The following is a 26296-nucleotide window of genomic DNA, read 5'->3' on the forward strand; positions in this document are numbered from 1 at the left end:
ATATTAGAAGAAAATGGTGTGAAGTTTCTCTCTTGTTGCACAGGGATTGTACTGGCTGTCAGGAGAGTCACTGGAAGCAGCCATGTACTCACCAAAGTGCCAACACACTTGGAGCATGCCCCAGGCTCTGTCCCCAGGCATGGAGAGCACAGCTTCCAGCATGGGGGAAGGAGCCAACGGCTCCCTGCAGCTGGGCCTGGGTGTGCTTGTGCAACAGAGCTGCACTAGGACAGGAACTCTGTTTCTGGCTGGTGCTCTGAGAAGTGTGCTTCTCTGTGCTAAGATTTGGGTGGTGGTTTTGTTATCCTTTCCCTGCAGGTGCCTTGGTAGATCAGGCAGTGTTTGAGGAGCTCATCAGGGTTCACCTGCCTCAGTTGACAGACCACATGACGGACATGACTTTTTTCTCCTCGGTCTCTCTCTCCTGGTTCCTTACCCTTTTTATCAGTGTGCTGCCAATTGAATGTGCAGTCAATGTGGTGGACTGTTTCTTCTATGATGGAATAAAGGCAATCTTACAGCTGGGCCTTGCAGTGCTGGAATACAACATGGAGAAGTTGCTCACTTGTAAGGATGATGCAGAAGCAGTCACTGTTCTCAACAGGTATCAGTGTAACTGTTACTCGTTCAGGCTACATAGCAGCTGCTATAATTGCATGTAGATAAGTCATTCTGAGGTAGCTGAGAAGACATCTAGCCAAGACTTCAAAAGGCTTCAAAAGAATTAGTGCTCATCTCAGGCTGAAATTCTGGAAGAGGTGGCTGGAAATTGGGCCTGGATCCTCTGAGCATCCCATCCTAAAGTTCTACTAAAACCATAACTATTTTGTGAATTTTAAGGAAAAAGCTATGTGCTTTTAACCTTGAATTTGTATCATGTATATAAGGCAGATTGCCTTGATGAGAATATCTAAAGCCCATTATGACTGTTCCAGACATCAGTTCAGGCATCAATTTACAGCAGCAAGTTCTTCATCTTGGTTCTTGTAGTTTAGGCTGCTGAATCCTCTGATGTTAATGGTTTAAGACAGAAATTAGACCAAAAAAATGTGATGAGCTCATCAGTCATGATGAGATGTTTGTTCTATGTTAGCAACGTGAAGTGTGCTTCTAACTGACTTTAAACTGTACTGCAAACAAAACTTGTACTGTTTTTTCTTCACTAACTAAATTCTCTTGTTGATGCTCTGGTTGTGTATCATGGAGTATTAGAACAGCAAAATTACTGTGCTATAGCAGTTGACAAGTTATGACTGTTAAGAACTGATAATAAGAATTTCTGTTTAATGAGGTTTTTACATGTTGCATGTTTGAATGGGGTAGGAGCTACAGAATTATTGAAGAAAATGTAGTTTTTGTTATGAGACCATGCAGTCTGGTGTTTATTGTAAAATCTGCTTCCCCACTGGATATATTTAGGCTGGTTATGTGGGTGAGATAAGCAGGTACAGATCAGGCATGTCTTTGTCTTTTACATCTGGGGGAATTGAGATTGTCTTGTTCACTGTTCAGGACAAGCCTTTTTCTAAGCCCAGTTCGTACAACCTTGCTATATGAATTAGAAAACCAGGGGATTGCCAAATGGAACAGACTTTGGAAAGAGTCTAGTTTGACTTCCCACTCAAAAGGGGATTGCTGCTGGCACTAGATCACATAAGCTCAGTCCTAAAATTTCCCCAGGTTAGGTGTTCTACAACCTTCTCTGGGTGGGCAGTTCCAATGTTTATGTATCTTTGTTACTATTACAGCACATTTGTGCTACTGACTCTGATATTCTTTGTTTTTTCCTATTCTATGCTCACTTTTTCTTCAGTAGATGCCAATGTTATTGTTTTATTGTGATAAACTGGTTCCTGCTGATCTCTCATGTGTTTGCTTTGTGCAGATTTTTTGACAGTGTCACTAACAAAGACAGTCCTTTACCTCCAGCTGTGCAGCAGGGCTCCAACCTCAGTGATACAAAGAGTGACCATCCAAAAGTGGACATCACTGATCTGATCCGAGAGTCAAATGAAGTATGTGCTCTTGTGGGCATGTTTTTGCATCCTGTGCAGTGTTAATGTTTCATGGGCTACTTTGAAACAGTGCAGTTGCATTGTACAAACTAGGGTAGAAAATCTGTCTGGATTGGTAGAAATTTGGCTCTTTACTTTGTTGAATTTTAAAATGTAGTTCAGTTTTGTTCCTTTAACTCATGCACAAATGCAGATTCTTTGGCAGTCTAATTAGGCATGAAGAAGTCATGTGTACCTAGAGAATGGAAGACTGTATAACATTTTAGCACATTAAATTAATTCAGATTTTCATTATATATTGTGTGTATGTTCTTACTAAGGCCATTGCCCAATACCAGTGCTCAGAAGCCACACCAGTGAATGAGTTACAATTCAGAGATGCTATTTCTCTCTGCTTCCACTTTGTTTCAAACCAGAGGGATGCTGGTAGTGGTCTCCACAGGAACACAGAAAGCCAGTTCTGGAAGAAAACTCAACAGCTTATCCAGTTCAGCTTCCTGTCCAGCATCCTCCCAGACCATCCTTTGAAAAGTCTAGTATTGCTAAAACAGTTCCACAAAAGAAAATCTGCAGAATCTCTAGTCCATCATAGGGTTTGTCTGCCCATGGGGGATAATATCGAGCTAATTTCTCTCAGATGTTCATAAAGCACTATTGAGGAGAGTTGGCTGTGGTTTTCTCCATAGCTCCTTGTTGCTGTTAGGTGGTTGTTCATCATTTACCCTTTCAAGTCTGGTCATAGAATCAATTATAGAATAGTTTGGGTTGATAGGGGCCTTTAAAGACCATCTAATCCAACCCCCCTGCAGTGAGCAGGGACAACTAGATCAGGCTGCTCATTTGGAGTCCAGCCTCATCATGACTCCAAGTGAGAAGAATGAGTTTTAACAGATTGCTCTCCTAAAAGGGACTTGCCAGATCTGTTCTTTTGCTAGGTTTAATACAACCAGTTCCTTTAACCTTTCATCAAAGTTAATGTGCTCAGACTCTTTTGTCTGTGTTGTTGTTTTTCATATCTTGTTTAAAGGGCATTGCTGATAAGGGGACAAACACATTGCAGAAGAGCTTCTGGAAGTCCTGCCTAATTTTTTTGTTTATCAACTTGTTTGTTCTCAAAGTTTGTTATTAGAAGCAGTTTTGCCCATGGTGCATGGTGGTCATAGTTAGGCCATGTCTTTCTGGTTGCCTGTGCTGCTGAAAAGTGTCAAAAAACTTACAGAAGAGAAGTTAGATCTAGTGAACTTCCTCATAAAAGGAAATTTAATCGATTTGACATGGTCTTGATAAAGAATATCCTGTTTTGATCAACTGGTTTCTGTTTAGATTTTAATTGTTTAATAATTTGTTCCATGATTTCTCTGGTAATTTGTTTCTAGTTCTTGCCTCCTATCCCACTTTTCCTTAAAGATAAATGCATTTATTCACTCCAGTGCTCAGACACCTTTCATGTCCTTTAGAAATTACAGAGGTAGCCAGGAATGATTCAGAAATTACTTAGCTGATTTCTTAATTTCACTAGAGTGAACTTCAGTCCCTGAAAACATGCACATATTAGACTTTGCTGCCTTGCAGAAGTAGTCACTATGTGATAACAGAGTTGGGTATAAAGCCAACACACAGTAAAATCCCTTCCTTTTTCTTCCCACACAGGGAACTGCTCCAGTTTCTTCTTTCTCCATCACCCTCTGAAACACCCTTTCAAACACCCTTTTAAAAGTTACACTGGTTAAGGAGAATGTTAGTGCTCTAATAAATTATTTTTTTCCTCGGAGTTTCTTTGATCTTCCTTTGTGTCCATGCCTATAATGTGCTTATTAGATGCAAGAGAGACAAAGGTGATTGTTTAGAAGTGTCTCCCAGCAGCTGATTGCATGGACTGGTGCTTTTCTCCTCAGAGGTACGGTGACATTCGCTATGAGGACGTGGAGAGCTTGCGCTGCAGGAACCGACTTTATGTGATCCAGACCTTGGAAGCTACGACCAAGCAGAATGTGGTGAGTGACTGGCAAGAGTTCCAGCCTTCTCCCTGATAAAATTCCCTTTTGGAAGGTTCTGAGAAGAGCTGCAGTTTCCAGGCCAAATATATGATTTTGTACTGAACCCCCTTATGTCTGCAGGGTGTCTGTTAACTGAGGCTTGGCCTGTGATGTTTTCAGGCTGTAAATCACAGCATGACCTTCTGGTCTCCTTACAAGCCAGCACCATTGCCAACCACTTCAAAAGGCTGGTGCATCTCTCACACTTTGTGTGGATTGGAACAGGCTGACCTATATTTCTATCTGCTGATGTTAATACTGTTCTCTCAGAGGCATAGAGCACCATACAGTAAAACAATTAAGCACCTGCATTTTTTCTTCAGGAAGCAGCACTGAAGAGGTTATTGTAGTGCATTCAACAGAGGTTGCTTTTTGTCTGTGTTGTGTGTGAATGTCTGGTAATGTGGCAGCTATCTGCCTATCTCATCCTTTCAATTCAGACTGCTCAGTGAAGGTGAGAAGCTTCCTTTGTTTGCCTGTTTTCTTTTCCATACCTGATGATGATACTAGTCTGTCCACCACCTAGTGCTTCTTTCTGTAGTAAATGTGGCTGGTAGCAACTGAAACTAAATGCTGGTGGTTATGCTAAGATGGTATTGTTGTATTTAATTTTACAAAACATATATAATGTGAAGTTAGAAGCTGGTCTTACTGCAAACTTTTTTTCTTTAAAAGTGATGAACAATTTTTTTTTAATTAAAAAAACCTGAGGATTCAGCTTCACTGTTGAGAGCTGAACATGCATTTGTGCATTTAAAGGAAGCTGTATATTATGTCATTATAAATAATTGAGTTCTATCTCCTGGTTTTCATAGTGTAGGCTCCATGTATGTTAGTAATGTGACTAGCCTTAAGCTTGTCTTTTTTTTGAGAAATTATTTATTTTAATATATAATCTTCTGATTACTTTTTAAAAGAAGTGCTCTTCTTCTAATTGTAACATGGCAAAACCTGGAATATGCAAACGCTGTCTCTTAATGTAATGTTAAATCTCCCATAATGTTGTTCCAAAGAGGGAAGACACATTAATTAATTTTTTTCCTGATTTTGTTTCAGCTACGTGTTGTGTCTCAAGAAGTAAAATTCAGTCCTAGTGATCTTGAAGAGCTTTATGAGTTATTCAAGGTAATGTGCCATTTTCCTCACTTACCAAACAGCCATCTTAACAGTAGACTTTGAAATGGTTTTAGTAAATAAAGGTTGGACTCAATCTGTGTTTTATATGCCAGCTGTACTACTCATTATATAGTTAACTCCTCACATCTTTCCCCCAGAGACTTGTTGTTTCCTGACACCTAATGTTTTATCTTTGCTTTGCAGAAGGAGCATTTTCTTTCCTGTTACTGGAGTGTAAATAGTCCTGTGCTGCAGCACCATGATGCCAGCCTGCCCTACCTTGAGCAGTACCGGGTTGATTGCCAGCAGTTCAGGGTTCTGTGCCACCTGCTGAGCCCCTGGTCACACTGTGCCAACAGAGACTCCCTGGCTCTCTGGACGTTCCGGCTGATGGATGAGAGTTCCAACTGCCTTATAAACTTCAAACAATTTGCCTGTGTTCTTGGTATGGCAACAAAACACACATGAGGACATTCACAAGGCTCCTGGGAGTAGTCCTGGGGTGTATCACCTTCCATACTCTATACAAAAGCTGAGGAGATTGAGTCTCTTAACACAGGGTCAAATAATGTGATTTTTATTACAGGCAGAATAGTTTCCTCTTGGAGATTAGATTTAAATATGGCTTGGCCATCAATATATCTACAAATGAAGAATGGTCTGATCTCATTGCCCAGCCTGTTTGGTTTATGATAATTCTTCATATTAAGTCATCTTTTACACTGATTGTGCAGGATGACCAATGCCTTATTCCTCTGGGAAACTGAAAGTTTTCTTGGCTCACTGCTCTGTTCCTTTCATCTTGTTTTCAAAGTGGTATGTTCAGGAAACAAAAATTTAAGGGAAATTCTGAAGACATTAGTGCTTTATTTCTTTTGGTGTTGTGGTTTTATTTTAGTAAGTCATAGACATTATTAGTGTTCTTTCATCAGTGTAGGCTAATCCCAGGCTCAGCCACAGGTGATAGAGCTTTCTTTAAGCTTCATATTTAATTATACTCCCTTTAAGGTAGGGCACATGTCCAGTTCCAACCTCTCTGGGTTGTATTTGTTTTAAGTTAAGAGGGTATTTTAAAGTTTGGTCCAGTTGAATAGTCTGTCCTTTCCCCTAACAGATACGATGTACAATGGAAGCTTCACTGACAAACTCAAGTTTCTTTTTAAGTTGCACATCCCTCCAGGTAAGTGAGAAACAGTGTCATTTGTTTTTTGTCATTGTTATCACTGCTTTGGTAATGCCTGGGCACCATGAACCCACTTTATTTAATCATTTATTGCAGCTTTTACTGAAGTAGAATCTCTAAGCCCTTCCAAAGGGGATGATCTTTCAAAAGAAGAACTGATGCACTTCAGCCAGCTCAGTGGTAAGCTCCAGAGTGTGAGGTTTTGCCTGCAGAATACTAGAAGGAATCTATTAATTATCCTGTGAAAAATGGGGAGCTTTCTTCTGAAAACAAGTAAATCCAGTAAATCATGTCCCTTTTAACAGAATCCCTTGTGAAGATCTTCTGTAGATAGTTAAAATTTAATAAACTTGTGCACAAGTTGTGGATAGCTCATGTGATGGTTGAATTCAAAGGCCCCTGGGTGTTTACATGGAAATAGGGGAGTGGATTTGGTTGGCTTTGTCAGCATTGTGGGCAGCCTGTTGCAGTGTTGAAGTGATGGCTGTTTCATTTTTCCTGGGCATAAAGGAATGGTATTTTCTGCCTCAGGAATTAAAATACCAAATCCATACTTACTTTGAGGCGCATAAGTGTTTCAAAATTCTTTGCTTTCATTTTAGACCAAGTGAGCTGAAAAAGCTTTAGTAAATTTATGGAGTTGATAAAATAATCTGTTTCAAATACTCTTGAAACCTGTGGAATTTTTATAGGGAAGACAGATCCCTTTGTGGTTTTAAAATCTTTCTAAAATTGACAAATATATAGGTACTGTTCCTGCTGCTCTTCAAGTCGTGCACCATGAACATTATAAAGATTATTTAATTGATAGCAGTTTCACTGGGGATCTTCACAGTGGCTTCTAGTTTTATAGAAAGTATGCAGATTTTGCCATGTGGTTTCTTCTTGACCTAATCTGTGCTGAGAACATTGAGGGTCTTGTGCCTTAAGGAAGGAATTTTTGATAAGGGAAATGAAACATTGGTCCTTTTTTCTGAAATAAGTAACTTTTTTTTTTTTCCTCCTAAATTGTAGTTTCATCTGTTGAGGATAATCTTGAAAGTGGTTCTTTGAAGAGCAGCCCAGAAAAAGGTAAAAGATTCCTGGTGGCACATTTGGTAACTGTGTCTTTTGGGGGAGTAGAGCTGGGAAAGTGTGTGGTGACAGAGTATATTAAGTAACATCAACCTTAGCATGCTGCTAACATTCTGTCCTCTTATGTAAGTGTAGTCATGGGAGCAAAAGGGCAAAAGTAAACTCTGGTCCTCTGTAAGTCTTTGGCCCCACCACTCTGTTGAGAAGGAGTGACATTGAAGATGCCAGTTCTTTTGCTTATCATCCCTCATGGGAAGGTCTCAGTTCTTGTTTGTTCACTTTTTTTTTTTTTTTTTTTTTTTTGCACTTCTTCCCCTTTAAAAAGGAAAGGGGAAGGTTGATATTCAGGCATATCTGAAGCAATGGCAAGATGAACTTCTTAAAAAAGAAGAAAATGTCAAGGATTTGCCAAGAATGAATCAGGTAAACTGTTTGAGTCTTATTTAAATCCCTTTTAGGACCCTTTAAGTCCTATTACAATATTTCTGAAGGATTTTTAGGATCCCTTTAATTTCAGATCTTCACATCAATCATTAGACTGTGGCTTTTTAAAACTGCTGTAATGTATCAAGGGAGGGACTGTGAGACACACGTAGGTTTCTCAGGGCTGGTCCATGCTGTTGTTAGAGCTGCTGCACCAGGTGCCAGGCAGCAGCAGTGAAACAGAACAGTTGTGTTGCTCTTCTCTGAGCAGTCTCCTCTATATCTCTCTGTAGTCTCAGTTCATCCAGTTCTCAAAAACTCTCTACAATCTGTTCCATGGGGATCCTGAGGAGGAGCTGCTGTACCGGGCCATCGCCGTGGTGACCAGCCTCCTGCTGAAAATGGAAGAGGTTGGCAGAAGGCTGCAGAGTCCCATGTCACCTGCCAGAAGCCCAGGTGCTGTTACAGAAGTTGCTGCTGAAGGCAGAGAGAGGCAGGAGGAAAGCAGCTCTGAGCAGACTGAAGGCAGTAGAGCGCAGAGTTTGGAAGGGAACCATGAATGGTCTTTTGCCTTTGAACAGATTCTGGCATCCTTATTAAATGAGCCAGCCTTTGTGAGATTTTTTGAAAAACCTCATGACATAAAAGCTAAAATAGAGAGTGCTAAAAATTTACAACTTAAAGCAAGAACCAGAGTGTAATTTTCTTTACATTTGATTCTGAATTAATCACATAAAGTGCTTACAAATGAAGGCTGTAACTATGGAAATCAAGTCTGGTGTTGACATAGGAAATTAAGTTTGAAGAATTAGCTTCAAGTATCAGATTACTGGTATGTAATGTAAATAAAAGTAGTTTGAAGCACAGTCACTTTCTTGCATTGTTCATAAGTTTCACTCCAAAATAGGGACTGAATAATGAACTGCCTTTACCATGTTATTAAAACATGCAGCATTGCTTGGAGATACTGGATGCGTACCTGTTGCAAACCTGTCTGAATCACTGTTACACTAGGTGTTCTCCAGGTTTTTTTTATTACTGTGATAAAAGGAATGACTTTTTCCCATTTTCACTTTTAAGGAGTGTCAACAGCTTGGAGGTTGTCTTCCACATTAATTAGTTATTTCCAAATTGCTTGTGGACTGGGGCCAAAGCAGGGTGAAGACTAAGAACAGAGGCTGTGGTAGCATGACAGGACCATGAGATTAGAAAAGGAAGTTGTGCTGCTCACAATTCCTCTGCTTTGATGTTACCCATGGGTCTGGACTCTGGTAGATTCCAGCCCCTCCTTCCCATTTTCATACCAATCCTCCCACAAAGAAAAGGTGAAAAGGATGGAAGCTTATTTGGTCATCCAGACTACACAAGGATGCAGAAACTAATACTGATTGTTTAAAATCAAGGGAAAGCAGTGGCTAAATCTGTCTGACCACATGGTGGTTGTAGTTTATCTGGCAAGAGGAGCCATTGTTGGCTTCTTAGGAGCATGTTGATGAGATGTGGAGTTTTGCTGGTGTTTGGAAAGCCCAAACACAGGCCATCTGTAGCTGTGTTGACTATTGAGCTGCTTAGGGACAGATTGCAGTTGCTTCTTTGCCTACCCTGAGTTCATATCTCAACCCAGTAATTGCTATTGCTTTTCTATAGCACTGTGGATTGTTGCTGCTGTAATATTTTCCCTCTGTCAGGATTCAAGGCAACAAGAAAATCCCCTTGAATCTGACTTGAAATTTTTAATATATAAAATATGATATAGTAGAGATCCTGTGGAGGAAAGCTCTGCCAGTGTAAAAGCTGAGAAATGTTGACCTTGAATTTTTGGTAGCTGATGCTAAAAGGAATTTAGAGAAAGAGGGTAAGAGCTTGTATTTTAACAACAACAGCAAAGTAAGTGGGGAGTCTTGCTAAACTAGTTTAAAACATCTGTTTCCAAAGCCTATATGACAATCTTTCTCTGCAAAGCAGCATTATTTTTATACTGTTCATGTTTTTTAAAGAAGCAGAATGGGGATGATGGTATATTTCAGAGGCTTTTTGTGCAATACTAGTGTGAATGAAGAATAAAACAAATTTCTGACTTGTGTTACAGGCACTTTGTGAAATGCCATCATTGCAGTTGGTGTTAAATTTATGAATTATGTCTTACACTCTCCTCAGTACTCTCAGGTATTAATGTAAAATAAAGTTTTACTGAAGAAGTCCAAAAGCTGTATCATATATGTGGAGGATGAGGAAGCTTTTTTCAGAAGCCTTCACAAAGTAATTGCAGCTGATACAATATACTGCTGATTTGTATTTTTATGTATAAAATAAAAAAATCCGAATTTATCCATTTATGTAGATATGGATAGGGCCACTCTGTATTACTTTTTAAAAATGTTTTCACAAAGTTGTTCAGAAATACAAAGCAGATGATGTTTTTCTAGTCCAGGATGTACCCAGATAAGGTTTGATCAGTGAGTAATTCTGCAAATAGCCATGATAAAATCAATGGAGCCTTATGAGAACAGATACAGCTGCCTCTACCAAAAGCTTTTGTAGGTTTATGAGAGATATTGTTTATGTCAGCAAGTTGTCAAAGCTGTAAACTATTTGCTAATGAAAGTAAAAGAGATATGAAAGTCTTAAAACTCAAGGAATTTTTTGATTGAGAGCCAAGATGTGAAGACTGAAGTGCAGAAGAAGGTGAAGGAACTTGCAAAGTACAACAACCTTCTGTTGTTACCTGGCTGTAAAAAGGTGCTCAGTTTGTACAATGCCCTTTGCTCTTAGTGCCCACCCAAGAGACTGCAGAGCCTTTGCCAGCTGGGTAGTAGCTCTTGCCAGATGTCATATCCATGTATGAAGAGCATATTTATCAAAATAGATTTAAGGTGATGATGTAGGGGGGAACACTAACTTTTATTAACTGCATGGATTTTTTGCTTAAATTTGTTTATATTTTTTCCCAAAAGGGTGGTGTCTTGAATTTTTTCCTGTAATACAGCTGCAGGCTGATCCAGGAGGACTAGACAGTGACCAGGCCTCCAGTCTCAGCAGGATGGAGGCTGGCAGCACTCAGGCAATGGCCCAGCTGGCAGCTTCTTCCTTTTGCAACCTCTGGATCATGGGCTGGTTGTCTGGGGAGAGGTAGATGGAGCAAGTGCCAATGATTTCCAAGGAGTGTAACCAGAGGTGTATTTGCTGAGCTACCTCAGTGCACCATAAGCTGAGCTCTGCTTGTGACAGAGGAACTCTGGAGTTAGTGTCTAGCTTCTTTCCTTCCCTTTCCTATTCCAGCTCCTTCCATCCCTATTCCAGACAGGCTGGCTAACAAAGAGGTGCAGGTTTAGCTGGGACTGGTGGAGCTGGAGCAACAGCAGCTCATTGCCTTCCTTCAGTCCTGGAGAGTGCTGCCTTGACTGCACAGCCCTGCACAGGCAGGGACAGAGAGCCCTGAGCTGTGCTGCTTCTTGGCCAGGTGAAGTTGGTGATACAGAGCTGGCTCCAGACTCCCATCACATCCCCTGAGGCTGCTGGGTGTGCACATCAACAGGAAGCAGCTTGGTTAAGTGAATTCTGTTCTGTTATTTCACTCACCTGTGTTTCTTTTTTTCTGTAAGTTTCCATGAAGTTTTACACCTTTATTTTCAGGTTCAATCATAGGAAATAAATGAAGGTGCATCATTCAGTACAAAATATGGAATGTGCTGCTCTGGGTGACCAGTGACAGCCCTGACCCCCACAAGGAACTGGCTGTTTGGCCACTGTGTGCCCAGCTCAGGGGAGGGAATAGCTCAAATAATAAAAATACCAGCTCCTTCCACCATGGGGGACAACTGATGGTAAACAAACTGGTAGCATTTTCCAGGACATGGAAGTGGCTGCTGCCATGTGATACAGAATAATCACTTTCTGTTTCCATCCATTTCTAAAACAAGCCACTTGTTCATCACTCTAATGGCTAAATAATAATGTAATTTTAGAAGAGTTTGCTACCGTAGTGACTAAGAAATTGCTGTGTGTTGATTTTATCAGAATTTTCTCATCCAATTGTACCATATAAGGTTCTTGATTGTGATTGCTGTTGTTATCTGGACTAAAACAGAAGGAAATACTCTGATTTGTTTCCAGAAAAATAGGCTATTTTGTAATTTTTGCTATAGCTTTGTCACTTTACCAAGACGGCAGCACACGTTTGTGTTGACAGATTGGCTTTTATACAATGTGTTGTATGCAGAGGTCCTGTAAGACAAATGGGGTGTTAAATAAAATATTGTTTCCCTTAAGTAAAAAACCCCTGTGTTTGAGGCATTATTATTTCCTGTGATGGCTTGCTGTGGAAGTTCCCTCAAGAGTGTTGGTTATGTTAAAGCCACATTTAGTCAGTGCTTTGCAAAACAAGGAGCAAGCCAAAGCCCCTGCTGGGACAGCAGCCTCCCAGAGGAGGAGGAAAAATGGAGACCTGAATTTTGAAGCCTGAGCTGGCTTCAGTGCTGAGCTGCTGAGTGCTGGCACTTGCTTTTCCCATCCAAATTAAAACACAGTGGGCAGACCCTGATGCCTTGTTCTTTCTAATTTATGTGTTGCTCCTATTGCCTCTGGTGACAGAAATCCCAGTCCTTGTCCTGAGCCCCATCCCTGCAGCTGTCCATGCACATGGACACAATGGCTGCTGCTCTTGTCTCTCCTGGAGAGCAGGGATCAGATCCCTAACAGACCCACACCACCCAGGAAATAACAAGAGTACATAGTCCTACAAGTATTATTTTATTTCTTCTTAATTTTTTTAAATACTATGTACAATCTGTTTAAAGCTTGTCAAAATGCATGGGCTCCCATTCAATGGAGCTGTGCAGGGACATAGATTCAAAACAAGAATAAAATCTTTACTGTTCATCTTCATAAGACACTTACTTTTTCCCATTACAAAATACTTTTAAGAATAGTAACATTTATAAATGTATTTATATTCAACATCATATAAAATAAACCAAGATTTATACTCAATTCTAGAGTTTTTCTTATTTTCTTTTTTTTTCTTGCATGGACTATATACAATATATACAGTAACTCCTCATTGTGTTTGTCAAATCAGCCTGATTATACCCACCAGGCTTTAGCTTATATGTACAAATATGCTAAAAGTGCAAGACTTTATTATTTAAAGCTGCCTGTGTTTTCAGAGGTCTGGAATTGTGTGGCCTATATATATTTATATATAGATATACACCTGCATACATATAAATGTACATGAAAAATACGTATATCTATATATAGTCATGGAATATAGGTACTTGTGTACTAGAAAACCTCAGAACATTTATGACTGATAGGTCAACACTGACACTGGAGGCCAACCCTGCTGCCATCAGTCACGTCCCTGCCCTCTGCTCATCACCAACAAGTCACACTTTTGTTTTCTTGTAGGAGGCTGGGGGGGCATGAACCAAACCCACCAGCAACCCTCAATTCCAAATGAGTCATAAAAGCACAGGTCATAGCTAACACCGAGGTAAACAAATACAAATCAACCTGAATAAAGACATTTTTTATCCATCTGTTTTTTTGAGAGTGACAATATAAGGCAAAACCCCCCTGGCCCTGACTCAGCCTTGCCCTTGGCTGGAGGCAGACTGAGCAAGGACCAAGCAAGCCCCAGAAAGGGTCGGTGGGATTTTGTCCTTTGGAACATGTTGAGAAAACAAGGCCCTGCCCTGAGGCAGTGCCTGGGACTGTGCAGCCCCCACCCACCAGCAGCGAGGCCAGTGGCTGGGGGGGCTCTGAGAATAAGGGGGCACGTAATAAAGTGCATTTTTAGGTCTCTGGTTTTAGCAAGGCTGGTCTAACATGTAAACATCCTCACCAAGCTCCTGTGCTCCTCGCTGGGAGCTGAGCAGGGGCTGTGCCCCAGCCCTCTGTCCCTGCAGCCCAGGGCTGCCATCAGCAGGGCTGTGCCCAGGGCACGGCCCCATCTGGCACACTCACTGCCCCCCACCTCCCCCAGAACCCCTTCCCAACCCTATTTTTTTTTTTTTTGGACTCGCTGTCAAAACCACAGCAATGCCAGAAAACTGCTCTGCCTCAGCTACCTCCCTACCAAGCCCTGTTCAAAAATACACCCCTCAAAGCCCTGACCCCATCCACCACCACCTCTGAGATCTCTGTGATTGCCACCTGCCATGGCTGGGCTGTGTGGTGCTGGGACACTGCAGACCAGCCATGGGGATGTTGGGGTGATGCAGGTTTAATGGGAAGCCAGGGAAATCACAGCCTTTCCCTCCAGCCAGCCACAAACTGTGCAGTGCTGGAGCCCTAACACAGATATGTGTTTGCCTCCCCTCTAATGTTATGTGCCAAGGCTATGGTGGAAAAAATCCCACAAACAACTCCCAAAAAGACAACTCCCTCCTACTGCATCCTCATGAGCAACCCAGCTGCCTTAGAATGGGGAAAGGGAGACCCTAAAACTAAGAGTGCTTTAAAAACAAGTGTTTCCTACCCTGAAGGCTCTGTGCTGGCCCTTCCTGCAGAACAAATCTGCAGAGCAGGGAAGCCCCAGGTGTTCATATTTCAGCCCCAGACTGCCCCAAAGGCAGGTGTTCCAAATCCCAGTACCAGCAGTGAGGTGGCCCTGGCCCATGGCTCTGCTGTAGCCACGATTTCTTGTCCTGGTGTGAAATGGAGGGGCTGGCTCAGGCTGTGTCCAAGCAGCCAGGGGCTGCCTGTGCTATGTGGACAGGGGCCCAGCCAGGGTCTGTGCTGACAAGGCACGAGCCCTGGTATTGGGCACAGGCTGTTGGGCATTCATTGCCTCCATCCTGTGGGCAGCCACATTCCCCAGCATGCTGCATGTGGGGAAAAATGGCTTTATGCTGCTCTAACCCAGGGTGATCCATCGTGTCTGGGAGCCCTGGGAGCTGTGCACTCAGTGTCCCAGTCAAAGCTAACCATGAAGCTGCTTTTGCCCAAGGGAGGGGACCCATGAATAGCCAGGGGTTGGCACAATTTTGTTCACAAATCCACCTCTGCCCTGGCCAAAACACCAAAGCACCCCAGGGCCTTGCACCAGTCCCTGAAAGCTCCTGGCTGACCCCAGCTCCAGCAGCCTGTCCTCCCACTGCCACTGCCACAATGTGGCACAGCAAAACCCCATCCCCTGCCCAGGAGGAGCTGCTGGGAACTGCCCCTGGAGCCCTGCTGTGCCCTTGTCTGAAACACAGAGCTACTGGCAGCTGCTTGTGCCAAAAGCTGCCCCACCAGTAGCATCAGGAACACCAGCTGCTGCAGTGCTGCAAGGGCCCAGAAACAGGCTTGCAGAAGGAAAAGAAGGAAACCAAAAAAACCCCAAAACACCATATTAAAAAAAGAGAAAAAAAAAAGGCAAAACCAAGCATTCTTCACTTGGTTTCAACAGACATTAGGAACTAAACATTAGGAACTAACTCCTCCCTAAACCTTGCTCTGTCTGCCAGCTAGAGTTTTACTGCTCTGGTCCTCTGCTCCCCGGTCCTAACTAACCACTGCCTTCACTGCCTTGCAAAGTCTATAGTAATGGCCAAACCCATCTACATTTGGGCTCTAACAATGCCCAAAGTTAGTACTCAGCTACTAACACTCCAAAAATGTACTTTTAAATTTTTCCTTTGGAAAGACACAAACAGTAGGGACACTTAACTATACACCCACTGAGGAATAAACTGGCTTTTCAATTCATAAATATAAACTTACAGTTAAAAAGTGACAATTTACAAAAATACAATTTATTGCTGACCCTATGGGCTTGTAACATCGTGTGTTGTGATTATACATTTTGGGTTTGCCAAATTGAAATATGACCTAGCAAAACCACAAAGTTTGCTGTCATATGCTGTTCTATGAATGTTTGTTTGTTTTTATGAATAGAAACATTTACAACTACATCACTTGAAACAGCAAGAAAAAAAAAAAAGGAGTAAAGATTCTTTGTCTGTAACCTGAAAAATATTTGGCTACAGGGAGTAAAAACCATACAAATTTATCTTCACTTGTTAACCAAAAATAAAACACGACAAATATTGAACTAGCTGCGATGTGAGCTGGTATAACAACAGTAAGAAATTCAGGCAAAAGTGGTGTTATGTAAATTAGCAGCATTATCCAAACTCCTGGAAAAAAAATCTGCGGGACTGAGGTATAGAAAAAGGAAAAAGAATTCACAATGGACCTACTACAGCAAAACGAGTTATGTACACGGTAATCCAATGGTGTCCTGCGGACTGGTACAGTCTATGTGCTCCAAATGCTGGGCTTAAATTCACAGTGACTTTCAGCATTGAAGTCCTGAATGGAAAAAGGTTTTTTTCCATTGCAAACCGAGCTTCATGACGGCCTGATACCGATACCTGCCCTCCCTGCAGCAAGAAGGCTCCACTTGCAGTGGCACCACGGTGCTGGGCCAGGGCACACCCTGCTGCTGGAACAGCATCACCATGGAATACATTCCATGCATCTGGCTGCATGGAAATCCCCCCAAACCAGGCCCCTGCAGCCATGCATCCCTGTCAGAGACCATCCATCCCTGCAGGCACCACCTCCCCACGAGCCCGACCTCTCCCGTGCCGTGCTCCGAGGGCGCCGTGCTCTCACGCGCGCCGGGCGCGGCGGCGGCGGCCGTGTGCTCCTTGTCCCCAGAGGTGACTTCAGGGCAGCTGCATCTCGGGCAGGTCAGGCAGGTTGCAGGGCTGGCCCTGTGTGTGGTGGCTCTGCTGCTGCGGGTGCAGGAAGTAGCTCAAGGGGTTCTGCTGCGGGGCGTGGGGCGGCTGGAAAATGCGCTGCGTTGGAGCCCCCAGCTCGGGACCCTGCATCTGTTGGGAGACACAAATCTGAGCAGTCAGACCTGCCCCAGCACCCAGCTGTCCCTCTCTGCTGCAGGACTGATGCTGAGACTCATGCCCCAGAGTGTGTGCACCAAGTCCTAAACTTGAGGGTGTGAGCTGTGCTCCTCAGGATGCTGCTGCTGCCAGCAAAACCAACAAAAACCAACAATGCCTGGAGAGCACAGACCCATCTGTCCTAACAGGCTCCTGGGGAGCCCAGCAGGAATGGAGACCTCCAAAAGCTACTTGGAGGTACAATCTGCAGGATGTGAAGCTTTAATCTTTCACAGGAAAGATCTTCAGACAACCAAGGAAGAGGTCCTAGAGTAACCATGTACCCACCCATGGCTGGTACCTCAAAGACCTGGACCTGCTGTTTCACCCCCTGTTAAAGGCACTGTGACATCAAACTCTGGTTTACTGTGGAGGTATTTATCTGTTTCAGCATCATCATTCTGCCGTCCACACTGCTGGTCCTCAGGACAGCAATGCAGCCCATGAGGACACACCCAAAGCAGGGGCAGCTTGTGCCCACATTTCCTGACAACAGCAATTCATTTCTCACTTTAAATCCAGTCCTGCTGTGTGGCTGCTTTCAGCTGAACCTCCTCCTCTTGCTTTATTCTTTGCCTGGAGGACTGTAACTTAACCTCTGCCATCCAGGCAAGACTTGGAGAGTGTGTTACTGATGAATTATTAGTTTCAACTACCCCTCTCCTTGGTGGTGCCACTAGTTCAGCATGTACTGATGTAAACTGTGTGCTGAAAAACCAAAATCACCTCATCCAGAGATGTGTGTTGTGAAATACCCTTTTTTAAAAGAAAGCTGTGATGGCAGCTGATAAAAACCATGCTCTGATGAGATGTAACAGCAGGAGGAATGTTTCCCAAAGACCTTCTCTCTTACAATTTTTCATGACTACAGCAAGCTTCCCACCAGATCTCCTCTGGATGGAAAGCTGTGTTTGAAAAACTGGGTATTTCTTCTGTGCACTGTGTGATAACAGAGTTTGTTGGAAAATATGGCCTTGAGCAGGTGCAGAGTCAGCCTGGAAGGGCTGAGCACCTGGATATGTGGAGATACAATGGGAATAGAGGATGTGCAAAGGCCCTGACCAGGTTTGATCAGCCAGATAAACCCTATTTCTTCCAAAAACCCCAACCCATCCCAAACCATCAGCAGAAAGCTGCTCCTGCTCCAATACCTGAAGGTAGAGGCGGTGCTGCTGAACCTGCTGCTGTGGCCACTGGTGCAGGTGAAGTGGTGTGCTGGGCTGGTGGGAGGTGAAGCTGGAGTGTGGGACAATGAGGGATGGGGAGAAGATGGGTGCCGGGGCTGGAGGCCGGGCGGGGCTGCAGGTGCCTGGCTGCACCTGTGCTGCTGGGGGAGCCAGGCTCTGCTGCTCTGCAACAAACCTGCCACAGGGAGGAAAAGCAGGCATGAGAACCCACAGCCAGACCCTCCCTCAGAATGGGCACTGGGGAGCCCAGCTGCTGCAGGAACCTGCCTGGAGCAGGACTGCTCAAACCATGCAGCCCCAGGAGGCCCCTGATTCCCCTCTGCCCACAAAGCATGGACTGGAACTAAATTAGGGTTTTTAAGATTGTACATTTCTTCTATGTCTTGGTTAAGCATTTTATGTTTTGCAAAAGCCAGGAAATGGTTAATTTTTAAATGCACTTCATTTATCATAAAGGTCTTTGTAATTAAAAAAAATATTATCATTTTTTCCTAGCTGTCTAAACTTTTGTTTCACTTCAGACTGAGACTGTTTGTGTTTGCATGACCAGGTACAAGTTTTTTCATGTCTTTTTCAATGCCATAAAGTGTCCTGCTAAGACCCTGCAGGAAAACAGGGGACAGCAGAGACTCACTTTCCTTGCTGCCTGCTGGCACTGCTCTGCACAGGCTGGCAGCTGCTGTTGGCTGTGGGCATCATGGCTTGGATGGACTGATCCAACAGCATCCTGTGGTGGAAGGAAAACAGAATGGTCAGGGAAGGGAGAGGTCCATGGTCCAAGGTCCTGTCAGTCTCTAGAAACAACTCCTTGAAAATCCTCCATGAAAGCAGGCAAACCACTACCTAGAAAACAAACTAATGAAATAGGATGCTTCTTATCACCTCACATCTCTCCTGTGAGTACTTGCTGAGAAGATTGGGATTGTTGAGACAGGAGAAGGCTCCAGGGACACCTTATAGCACCCTCCAGCACCTAAAGGGGCTAAAAGAGAGCAGGAGAGGGACTTCCAGCAAGGGCATGGGGGACTGACTTTAAATTGACAGAGGGTAGGGTTACATTAATTGATGGAAATATGGTGAGAAGAGGATTTAAGGCCCCTGATGACACAGCAGGATGTGCACAGCACCCTGCCTGCCTGCACACTGGGCTCACCCCACAGAGGGAACATCCTCACGCTGGCTGTGGCATCCCAAGCCCTGAGCCCAGCCACGCCTGCCCTCCTTGCTGCTGTTCCTGCCGCTGCCCCAGGATGGTCCCAGCAGGGCTCTGGTACCTGAGGCTCCTGTCCTGGCTGTAGTCAGCTGGTGGCTGCCTCTCACTGCTGTCAGTGGGCACCTGTGCAGCCACGGTGATGGGGTGTGCTTGGGAGAACACCATGGGGCTGTTGTAGAAGGGTACTGGAATGCTGCCCTGCCCTGGCACACATGCTTGCTGGCCTTGGCTTCCTCTCATTGGGTGCTGCTGCTTCTGCTGCTGTACCTGAAATGAAGACATAGGTACCCATGTAAACTATAAACCTCCCTAATGGAAGGATAAAACAACCACTCACAGTGGGCAGACGGGAAAAGGAGAAGGAACAATAGGATATTGTCCCTGAACACTGCAGTAGGAATAGTATAACTACTCAAGACCACCAACCCCTTAGCATTTATTGTCCCTGCAGGGCAGGTATGGCATCCCCAGACAGTCTTTTGAGAAATTAGAGCACAAGGGTAAGGGCAAAAGGCTTGAGGAGGAAGAGAACAGCTTAAGAGGGGAAGTGCAAATCTGAAGTCTCCAAGGAAAGTATCTCATTGGTCCTTTAAAGCAGCAGTGTTGGCTTTTTTGTTTTTGAACAACTCAAGTCTTTCCCATCTTAATAGTGGATTTAGGTCTAGTGGTGACAAAATTGTTTTTTCAAAGCTGCCTTCCAAGACTGCTCAGGCAGATCAAAAGTAATCTTTTAAAATGATACCCACTCCTGTGTTATGAAACCACAACTCTCACTGGCTATGAATAACGAGCATGGTGTTGATGAGAGCCCAGACCTCCCATTCACATCCTCCCCAGGCACCAGGAGAGCTCCAGCTCTCTCTGGGGTTTAAATGCTTTTTGGCTACCTGGTTTTTATTTTTACAGTTGAGTCTCATTTGTGTCAGAGACACCTGTTTTTTATTTTTACAGTTGAATGACATTTGTGTCAGGAGACATTTGTTCACAAGTGACTCCTGACACAAACTCCTCAGTAAAACCAACACAGAGGGGGTGCATGGAACCCCGGGGAGGAGTGGCAGACAAGTGTTCAGAAGCCAGAGAAGCGGACGATGAGGACAATGCAGGTGACCTGGGGGGCAGTGCCACAGGGGTCCCTGAGGAATGGCTGCGGTGACAGCAGGTGGGGGCTGCAGTGCTGCTTTGTCCCCGGCAGGGCTGGCTGCTGGGATTTCTTGGCCGTGCTGTGCCTGGGCGTGCCCTGGGGCGGCCTCCGGGGGCTGGGCTGCTGCACGGCGGCGTTGAGGATGACGGGGATCGGCTGCTGCATCAGCATCTGTGGGGGACAGAGGCACAGGAGGTGGCTGCTGGTTGTGCTGCCTGGCAGGAACAGCACTGCAGCAGCAGCAGCAGCAGCAGCAGTATCTCTAAATCCAGGGGCAAAATGAACCATGAGTAACAGAAAATCAAATGTTAGCTTGTGTCAAATATTTATTCAGAGGCAGGAACGTTCCAGCTCCATTGTGCCTGCTGTGTTTTTGCAGGAGTGGCAGCGGGGATCCAGCTGCACTAACCAGACATGGAACCACCAAGCTTTTTGTGCATGGGAGACTTTGGATTAATTTGGGATTGCTTTTTTCTAAATCACAGAGATTACTGATTCAATACTCAGCCAGATACTGACATCACTCATCTCTGGGGAAACACCACTCCCACAGCTGAAACCAAATTACCAACTTGTCAAGAGTTCATTCCCAAACGCTTTTGCCACGGACAATTTTGTTACTGCTCTGTGTGCTCAAAGGAAAAGCAAATGTTTGGTGAGTTTGGGGGCACCAGGGGTAGCAGGTACCTGCAGGTTGGAGTCCTGCACGAGCTGGAGCTGCTCCTTGATGACATGGAGCTCCTCTTGCTGTGTTTTGATGTCAGCTTGCAGGATGCGAGTCCTCTCCTCCAGCTGCTCTTTCAGCTGGTGCATCATCCCCAGCTGGGTGGGAAAATGGTACACTGGCTGCAGAGAACAGAGAAAAGGGACCATATGGTAGGACCAGTCCTGCTACTCACATCTATAGCGATGCTGGATTCAGAAAAATGATTGCTTTTCAGCTTTTGCCATAAAAAATATGATGCTGACAAAAAATGGCAATTGCATATTTAACCAAAGTGCCACTGCAGTTCCAGAGCAGCAGCACATCTGGCTTACAGTGCCTCCCTGCAGGTGTTGGTCTCTATAATTTCTGCATAAATGAAGTGTCTACACATGGGACTCTCCTCTCCCCTCAGGAGAACACCCTGCTGGTTTGGGCCCACTTGTGTTTTGGGGCAGACACTGCATCCAAACCCTTGCCACACCTCCTGGCTGGGCATTCAGTTGTGCTGCTAATGATATTTGGCAGATGCCAGGCCCAAGACGGGCTGCAATCCCACCTGGGGATCCATCCTTCACACCTACAGTGCCCATTTTCAATCTCCGTTTTATAGTCTGAACAATTACCTCACTGATATCAAAGCCCTGTAAGGACAGACCTTGTCATTATGGTTTATGACTCATTTTTCTTGGGGTTTTTGTTTTCTTTTCCTGGCCTAACTCAAACCTTCCATGACATCCCCTTCCTCTACTAAAACTCTTCAGCATTGTATCAGCCTGTAGGTAGCTGCTAGAGATTTAGGGAGAAGCCTTCAGCAGCCCTCAACACTTTTTACAAGTGTAAACCTTCTCCTGTGCTATTTCTTTGGGTGTCCCACCTGCTCTCTCTGCTCTCTGAAATAAGCGGTTGCAGTAAGGTTGTTGCAGGTAAATCTCAGCAACAGAAAGGGCACAGAAACCTTGTCCCCACTCTGGGATGAGCCAGCAAGGATGTGAGGGCAGTGAACCAAAGCCAGCTGGGCTGCCCTGCTGACAGGCCACAGCAGTGCCCTGAACAAAACCAAAGCACATCCCATCACAGGGTGCTGGGAGGGCACTGCCAGCTGAGCCACGGGTGCTCAGACAGGTGCTCACCACGGCCTTGAGGAGTGGCTATGGCCTAGAAAGGAGAACTCTGCCTTACTGTAGGCCCATAGCACCTCTAGAGCAGAGCTGGTGCTTTAACAGCTCATACCAGGGATGAACAAGTGCAGGGAATTGGACAAGGATAAATCTGAAGGGAGAATTTAGGTTCCTGCATGTCCCTGATAATTTCAAGTCCTTGGTGTCAGCACCCATTTTGGATAAAGGCCACCTCACGCGTACAAACCCCCAGAGAAGAGGGTTGGTGGTGTGAGAAGGCATTTAGCCTGGAGGAGCAAATGCGTGCTGGAAGAAGGCAGCAGAGGAGCCTCTGGTGTCTCTCCATGGCTCTGCCGGCCAGTGGCACTCCCCAGGAAGCCCCAGCACACCCGGAGTGTGGGCTCCAGCATCTCTGGGGGTGAGACCAGCGCTTGCTGTGCTCATTTCCCCGCAGCCCGGGAGGGCTCAGCGCTGACCTGGGCGCTGCCGGGCGCTGCCAGCCGCAGGGCCGCCTTGTCCCCCGGAGCCCCCGCCCGCGTGGGGGTGCTGGTGTCCGTGCGCCGCATGGACGACGTGGCTGTGGGAGAGAATTCACTGAGACACAGCACAGCCCGGCCCGGGTGCTCGGGCTGAGCCTCAAATCCACCTGTGCACCTGTCTACCCACCCAAACAGCGCCCAAGTGGGTCCCAACCTGCCCCTCTACGGGCAGCTTGGCTCCCTGCCCCTCTGTGTCCCTCTGGCTCCCTGCTATGACTTGCTGGGTTCCCTCCTGATGCTAACCCCCTGTTCAGCCTGCCCGCCATGGGTGCATCCAGAGGAGATCACTCTCCCAACAGCAACCATCTCAAGAAAAGTCCCCAGAGTTTCCTACCCATGGCCCCACCCAGGGCACCGCAGTCATTTTGCAGCCTCCCCCCGGGGGAGGAGGGCGCTGATGGGAGCTGGGATGGAGCTGCCAGCAAGGCAGGCATCCTTCCATGCTCTTCTGCAGGGATTTCACATGAGAGATCCCACAGAAAAATTATATTATCTCAACACAAAACTTTCGCCAATGAGCTTGGTTCAATCAAGCTAGCGAGTCCCCTCTTGTCCCCAGAAGCACAGCAAACAGCCGTGGCCCTCGGCTGGTGACAAGCCCGGGGAAATGGCTCTCACACAGGGCTGGGTTTGCGGGAGGAGGCGGCAGGTGGCCGTGGCTCTGTGCTGCTCTGTGACTTGTGACACTTGGTTCCTGTGCTGCTCTGTGACTTGCCATGACTCGCTGGGTCAGCCCCAGCGCTGAGCATCCCCCTCCCACCCCTCCCTGGTCACTCCCAGCCCAACCCCAGCATTTGGGAGGCTGCTCCTCCCTCCTGCCCACCCAAGCTGGGCTGCCCCGGCACCTACAGGTGGAGTCGGACAGGGTGGTGTGCGAGGAGCGCCGGGAGCTGTGCGAGGACAGCGACACTCCCTCCCGGCTGGCGTCCTGGCTGCTGCCGCACTGCCCCACCTCCAGGTAGCTGCTGTGGCTCTGCGGGGAGCGAAGCACAAGGGTGAGACCCTCGGCAGCAGGGAACGGCCCTGGAAGGGACCTCCGCCTCCTGGAGCCGCTGTTTGCAGACAAACCCTGCCCGCCCGGCGCCGCTGCGCTCACCCCAAAGCCCGCGGGCACAAAGGAGCCTCTCTCCAGCGCCGGGCACCCACCCGATGGCAGCCAGCAGCACTGGAGCATTGCTCCTCACTGTCATTGCTGCCCACGGCCCGCACTCTGCTGTGCCAGCTCCTTCTCCCCTGCCCACAGAGCCCCGGGCAACGGGAAATTGCTTTGGTCAGGCTCTTTCTGCCCGATCTCTTCAGGGATGTCACAGCTGGCTGGCTGCGGTGCACTGGGGGTGGCGGCAGGGGGAATGAATGATGCTGGCAGGAGGTGCTACCTGGGGAATGGTTTGATCCGTGGAAGAGATGGAGATGACTGGGAAGGGACAGGGAGCAGTGGCATGGAGACATCAGCTAGAGCCCCAAGAGGACCTACAGCAAAGGTCTCCTAAGGGGGACAGGCACTGGGCAGTGCTGAGAGCTGCAATCCCACTCACTGCTCCCTGGGCAGCAGAGGGGAACAGCCTGAGCCCCCATAAAATAATGTCTGAAAGGCAATGAGGCTGATGGAATGACAGCTACACAATGATCCACTTGAAATGACTTTGATTGCTGGTCTTATTGGTAAACTACCAAGAGGAGAAACTTAAAAGTAGTTAAAATGGCCCTGACTCAAGCCATGGAAATTATTGCTCATGGAAGTTATAGGTCACAATCCTACACTTGATGTGATCCAGCAGCTGAGCTGAAATCTAGGTAAGTGTTTTCCCTTGCCTTCCCATCTTCATCTGAGTATCAGTGAAGAGCTGGCACAAGCAAAACAGGTACCCTGTGGTACTGCCCTACTCTGGGATCTCTGTGCCTTGCTAAGGTACAGCAATCTGGCCTCCAGCTCCAGCTCTACTTCTCTGCTTCTGAGCTGAGGTTTGTGTCCTGGTCTCAGAAAGATTACAGGGACCAGAACAGAGAATGCAACTGCTGAATTCACATCTATTGTGGAATCAGAGAATACCTGGTGTTACAGACCATCTGCCATGGGCAGGGACATCTTCCACTAGATCAGGCAGTTCAAAGCTCATCCAGCCTGTCCTAAACCAACATGGACAATTTGGAGCCATGCACCAGAAATCTTCTTAGGGCCTGCCTGAATAATGACCCACTTCAAGGCTTGGAATGAGATGAGAGTAAAGAAAATGGAGAGGAACAGATATTTCCCTCAGATTGGTAAGCTATGACTCAGTTTGGTTTAAACATCTCCTCAATCAGCTGGGAAGGAACGTGGTACCTTTAGAGAAGAGGATGCCAGTTCAATTGATGACTCTTCAAGGCCAAGATCTCGTCTTCTCTCAGCCCGAACCTCTGCGTAACTAAAACAAAACCAAAAATAAAAAACCAAAAAGACAAAAAAAACCAAACCCCAAACAGACCCCCCAAAAAACAACAAGAAATATTTTACAGCTTCTGTGCAGGCATACTACCACAACAAATGTACATTCATTTTCTAACCTGATGATGATGAGTAAGCATCCTTTTTTTGCATGGTAGTTCAGTGATCCCTATCACAATGTCTTGGGCAGGTCCTTCCTTCTGAAGGTGCACAGAACTGTACATGCATCAGAGTTAACATCCTGCACTCCAGTGGAAGCTCCAAATACAAACAGGCAGCTACACAAGTGCAGGAACCCCTATAAGGCACCTCTGGAACTGTATATTTTCTTCCCTTACTTTTTTCCCTCTGAAATAATGAAATATTTACAGTAACAAATGCCCCATGATTCACCACTGGGATAAATTGGAGAGGATGTTTCAAAGACTCTGAGTGCTCATGCATCGTGGGCACTGAGAGGTGCCAGACTTTAGGGTGATGAAATATTAATGAACTGCAACCTTTGTGGGAGGCAAGAGAAGCTGCTGAACCGACCTCACTTATATCATTGTGGTAATGAATTTTCCTGAAAGAACATTTTAACTTGGGTGCTTCAGTAACATATTTTAAGCCTTAACTATCTGAGACAGAATTGAACTTCAAAATCTACTTAGGACTACATCATTAGGTTTAAGAGGTACTGGAAGCAGAAAGAAGAAACAAGTTCATGCACAATAAATTCAGCCCTTAAAGTGAAGCTGAATCCCCTGAAGGATGGCAGAAGTAAGACAACTGAGAAGTAATCTCTCTGTGTAACATTTGCTTATGTTAGCCCTTCATTTGTAGTTTATACCACAGATCACAGAATCAGAATCAAAATAATTTGGGTTGAAAGGGACCTTTAAAATTATCTGGTTCCAAGCCCTCTACTGTGGGCAGAGCACCTTCCACTAGCCCAGGCTGTTCAGGGCCCCAGCCAACCTGGCCTTAAAACTTCCAGGGATGGGGCAGCCACAGCTTCTCTGGGCTTACAGCGCCTCACCATTCTCACAGGGAACCATTTCTACCTAAGATCTAATCCAGATCTATCTCTGAGATAGATTTAAAGTCATTCCCCCTAGTTCTCCAACTCCAGAACTCCTTCTCCAGCTCTCTTAGAGCTCCCTTAGGCATGGAAGAGGCTCTAAGGTCTCTCTGGAGCCTTTTCTTCTCCAGGCTGAACAACCCCAGCTCTCTCTTCCTGTCTT

The 26296-nt window shown here is 45.6% G+C and overlaps 2 protein-coding genes across 7 annotated transcripts in view; one reads left to right on the top strand and one right to left on the bottom strand.

Moving 5' to 3' along the window:
• Window positions 1-12123, top strand: part of TBC1D8B (TBC1 domain family member 8B) — a 28069-nt gene extending 15946 nt beyond the window's left edge. The window contains exons 12-21 of one of the 2 annotated variants that reach the window (XM_071442483.1): window positions 319-604; window positions 1886-2015; window positions 3911-4009; window positions 5108-5176; window positions 5372-5612; window positions 6282-6347; window positions 6447-6530; window positions 7365-7421; window positions 7750-7847; window positions 8141-12123. In XM_071442483.1, the coding sequence (XP_071298584.1) occupies window positions 319-604; window positions 1886-2015; window positions 3911-4009; window positions 5108-5176; window positions 5372-5612; window positions 6282-6347; window positions 6447-6530; window positions 7365-7421; window positions 7750-7847; window positions 8141-8548 (1538 nt within the window). In that variant the 3' untranslated portion in view covers window positions 8549-12123. Of the gene's footprint in view, window positions 1-318; window positions 605-1885; window positions 2016-3910; window positions 4010-5107; window positions 5177-5371; window positions 5613-6281; window positions 6348-6446; window positions 6531-7364; window positions 7422-7749; window positions 7848-8140 lie in introns of those variants that run through there. The other variant, XR_011681576.1, reaches the window with a different exon arrangement.
• Window positions 12124-12577: 454 nt separating this feature from the next.
• Window positions 12578-26296, bottom strand: part of PASD1 (PAS domain containing repressor 1) — a 103413-nt gene continuing 89694 nt past the window's right edge. For all 5 annotated transcript variants that reach the window (XM_071442486.1, XM_071442487.1, XM_071442488.1 and 2 more), the window contains 9 exons: window positions 24969-25050; window positions 23495-23618; window positions 22583-22683; window positions 20970-21128; window positions 20250-20453; window positions 19200-19405; window positions 18560-18652; window positions 17890-18100; window positions 12578-16672 (listed from right to left, as the gene is read on the bottom strand). In XM_071442486.1, coding sequence (XP_071298587.1) covers window positions 16508-16672; window positions 17890-18100; window positions 18560-18652; window positions 19200-19405; window positions 20250-20453; window positions 20970-21128; window positions 22583-22683; window positions 23495-23618; window positions 24969-25050 — 1345 coding nt within the window. In that variant the 3' untranslated portion in view covers window positions 12578-16507. The remainder of the gene's footprint in view (window positions 16673-17889; window positions 18101-18559; window positions 18653-19199; window positions 19406-20249; window positions 20454-20969; window positions 21129-22582; window positions 22684-23494; window positions 23619-24968; window positions 25051-26296) is intronic.

Source organism: Agelaius tricolor, unplaced genomic scaffold (assembly GCF_023055355.1).
Source record: "Agelaius tricolor isolate 1412-34295 unplaced genomic scaffold, bAgeTri1.0.p SCAF_17, whole genome shotgun sequence".
Classification (NCBI taxonomy): Eukaryota; Metazoa; Chordata; class Aves; order Passeriformes; family Icteridae; genus Agelaius; species Agelaius tricolor.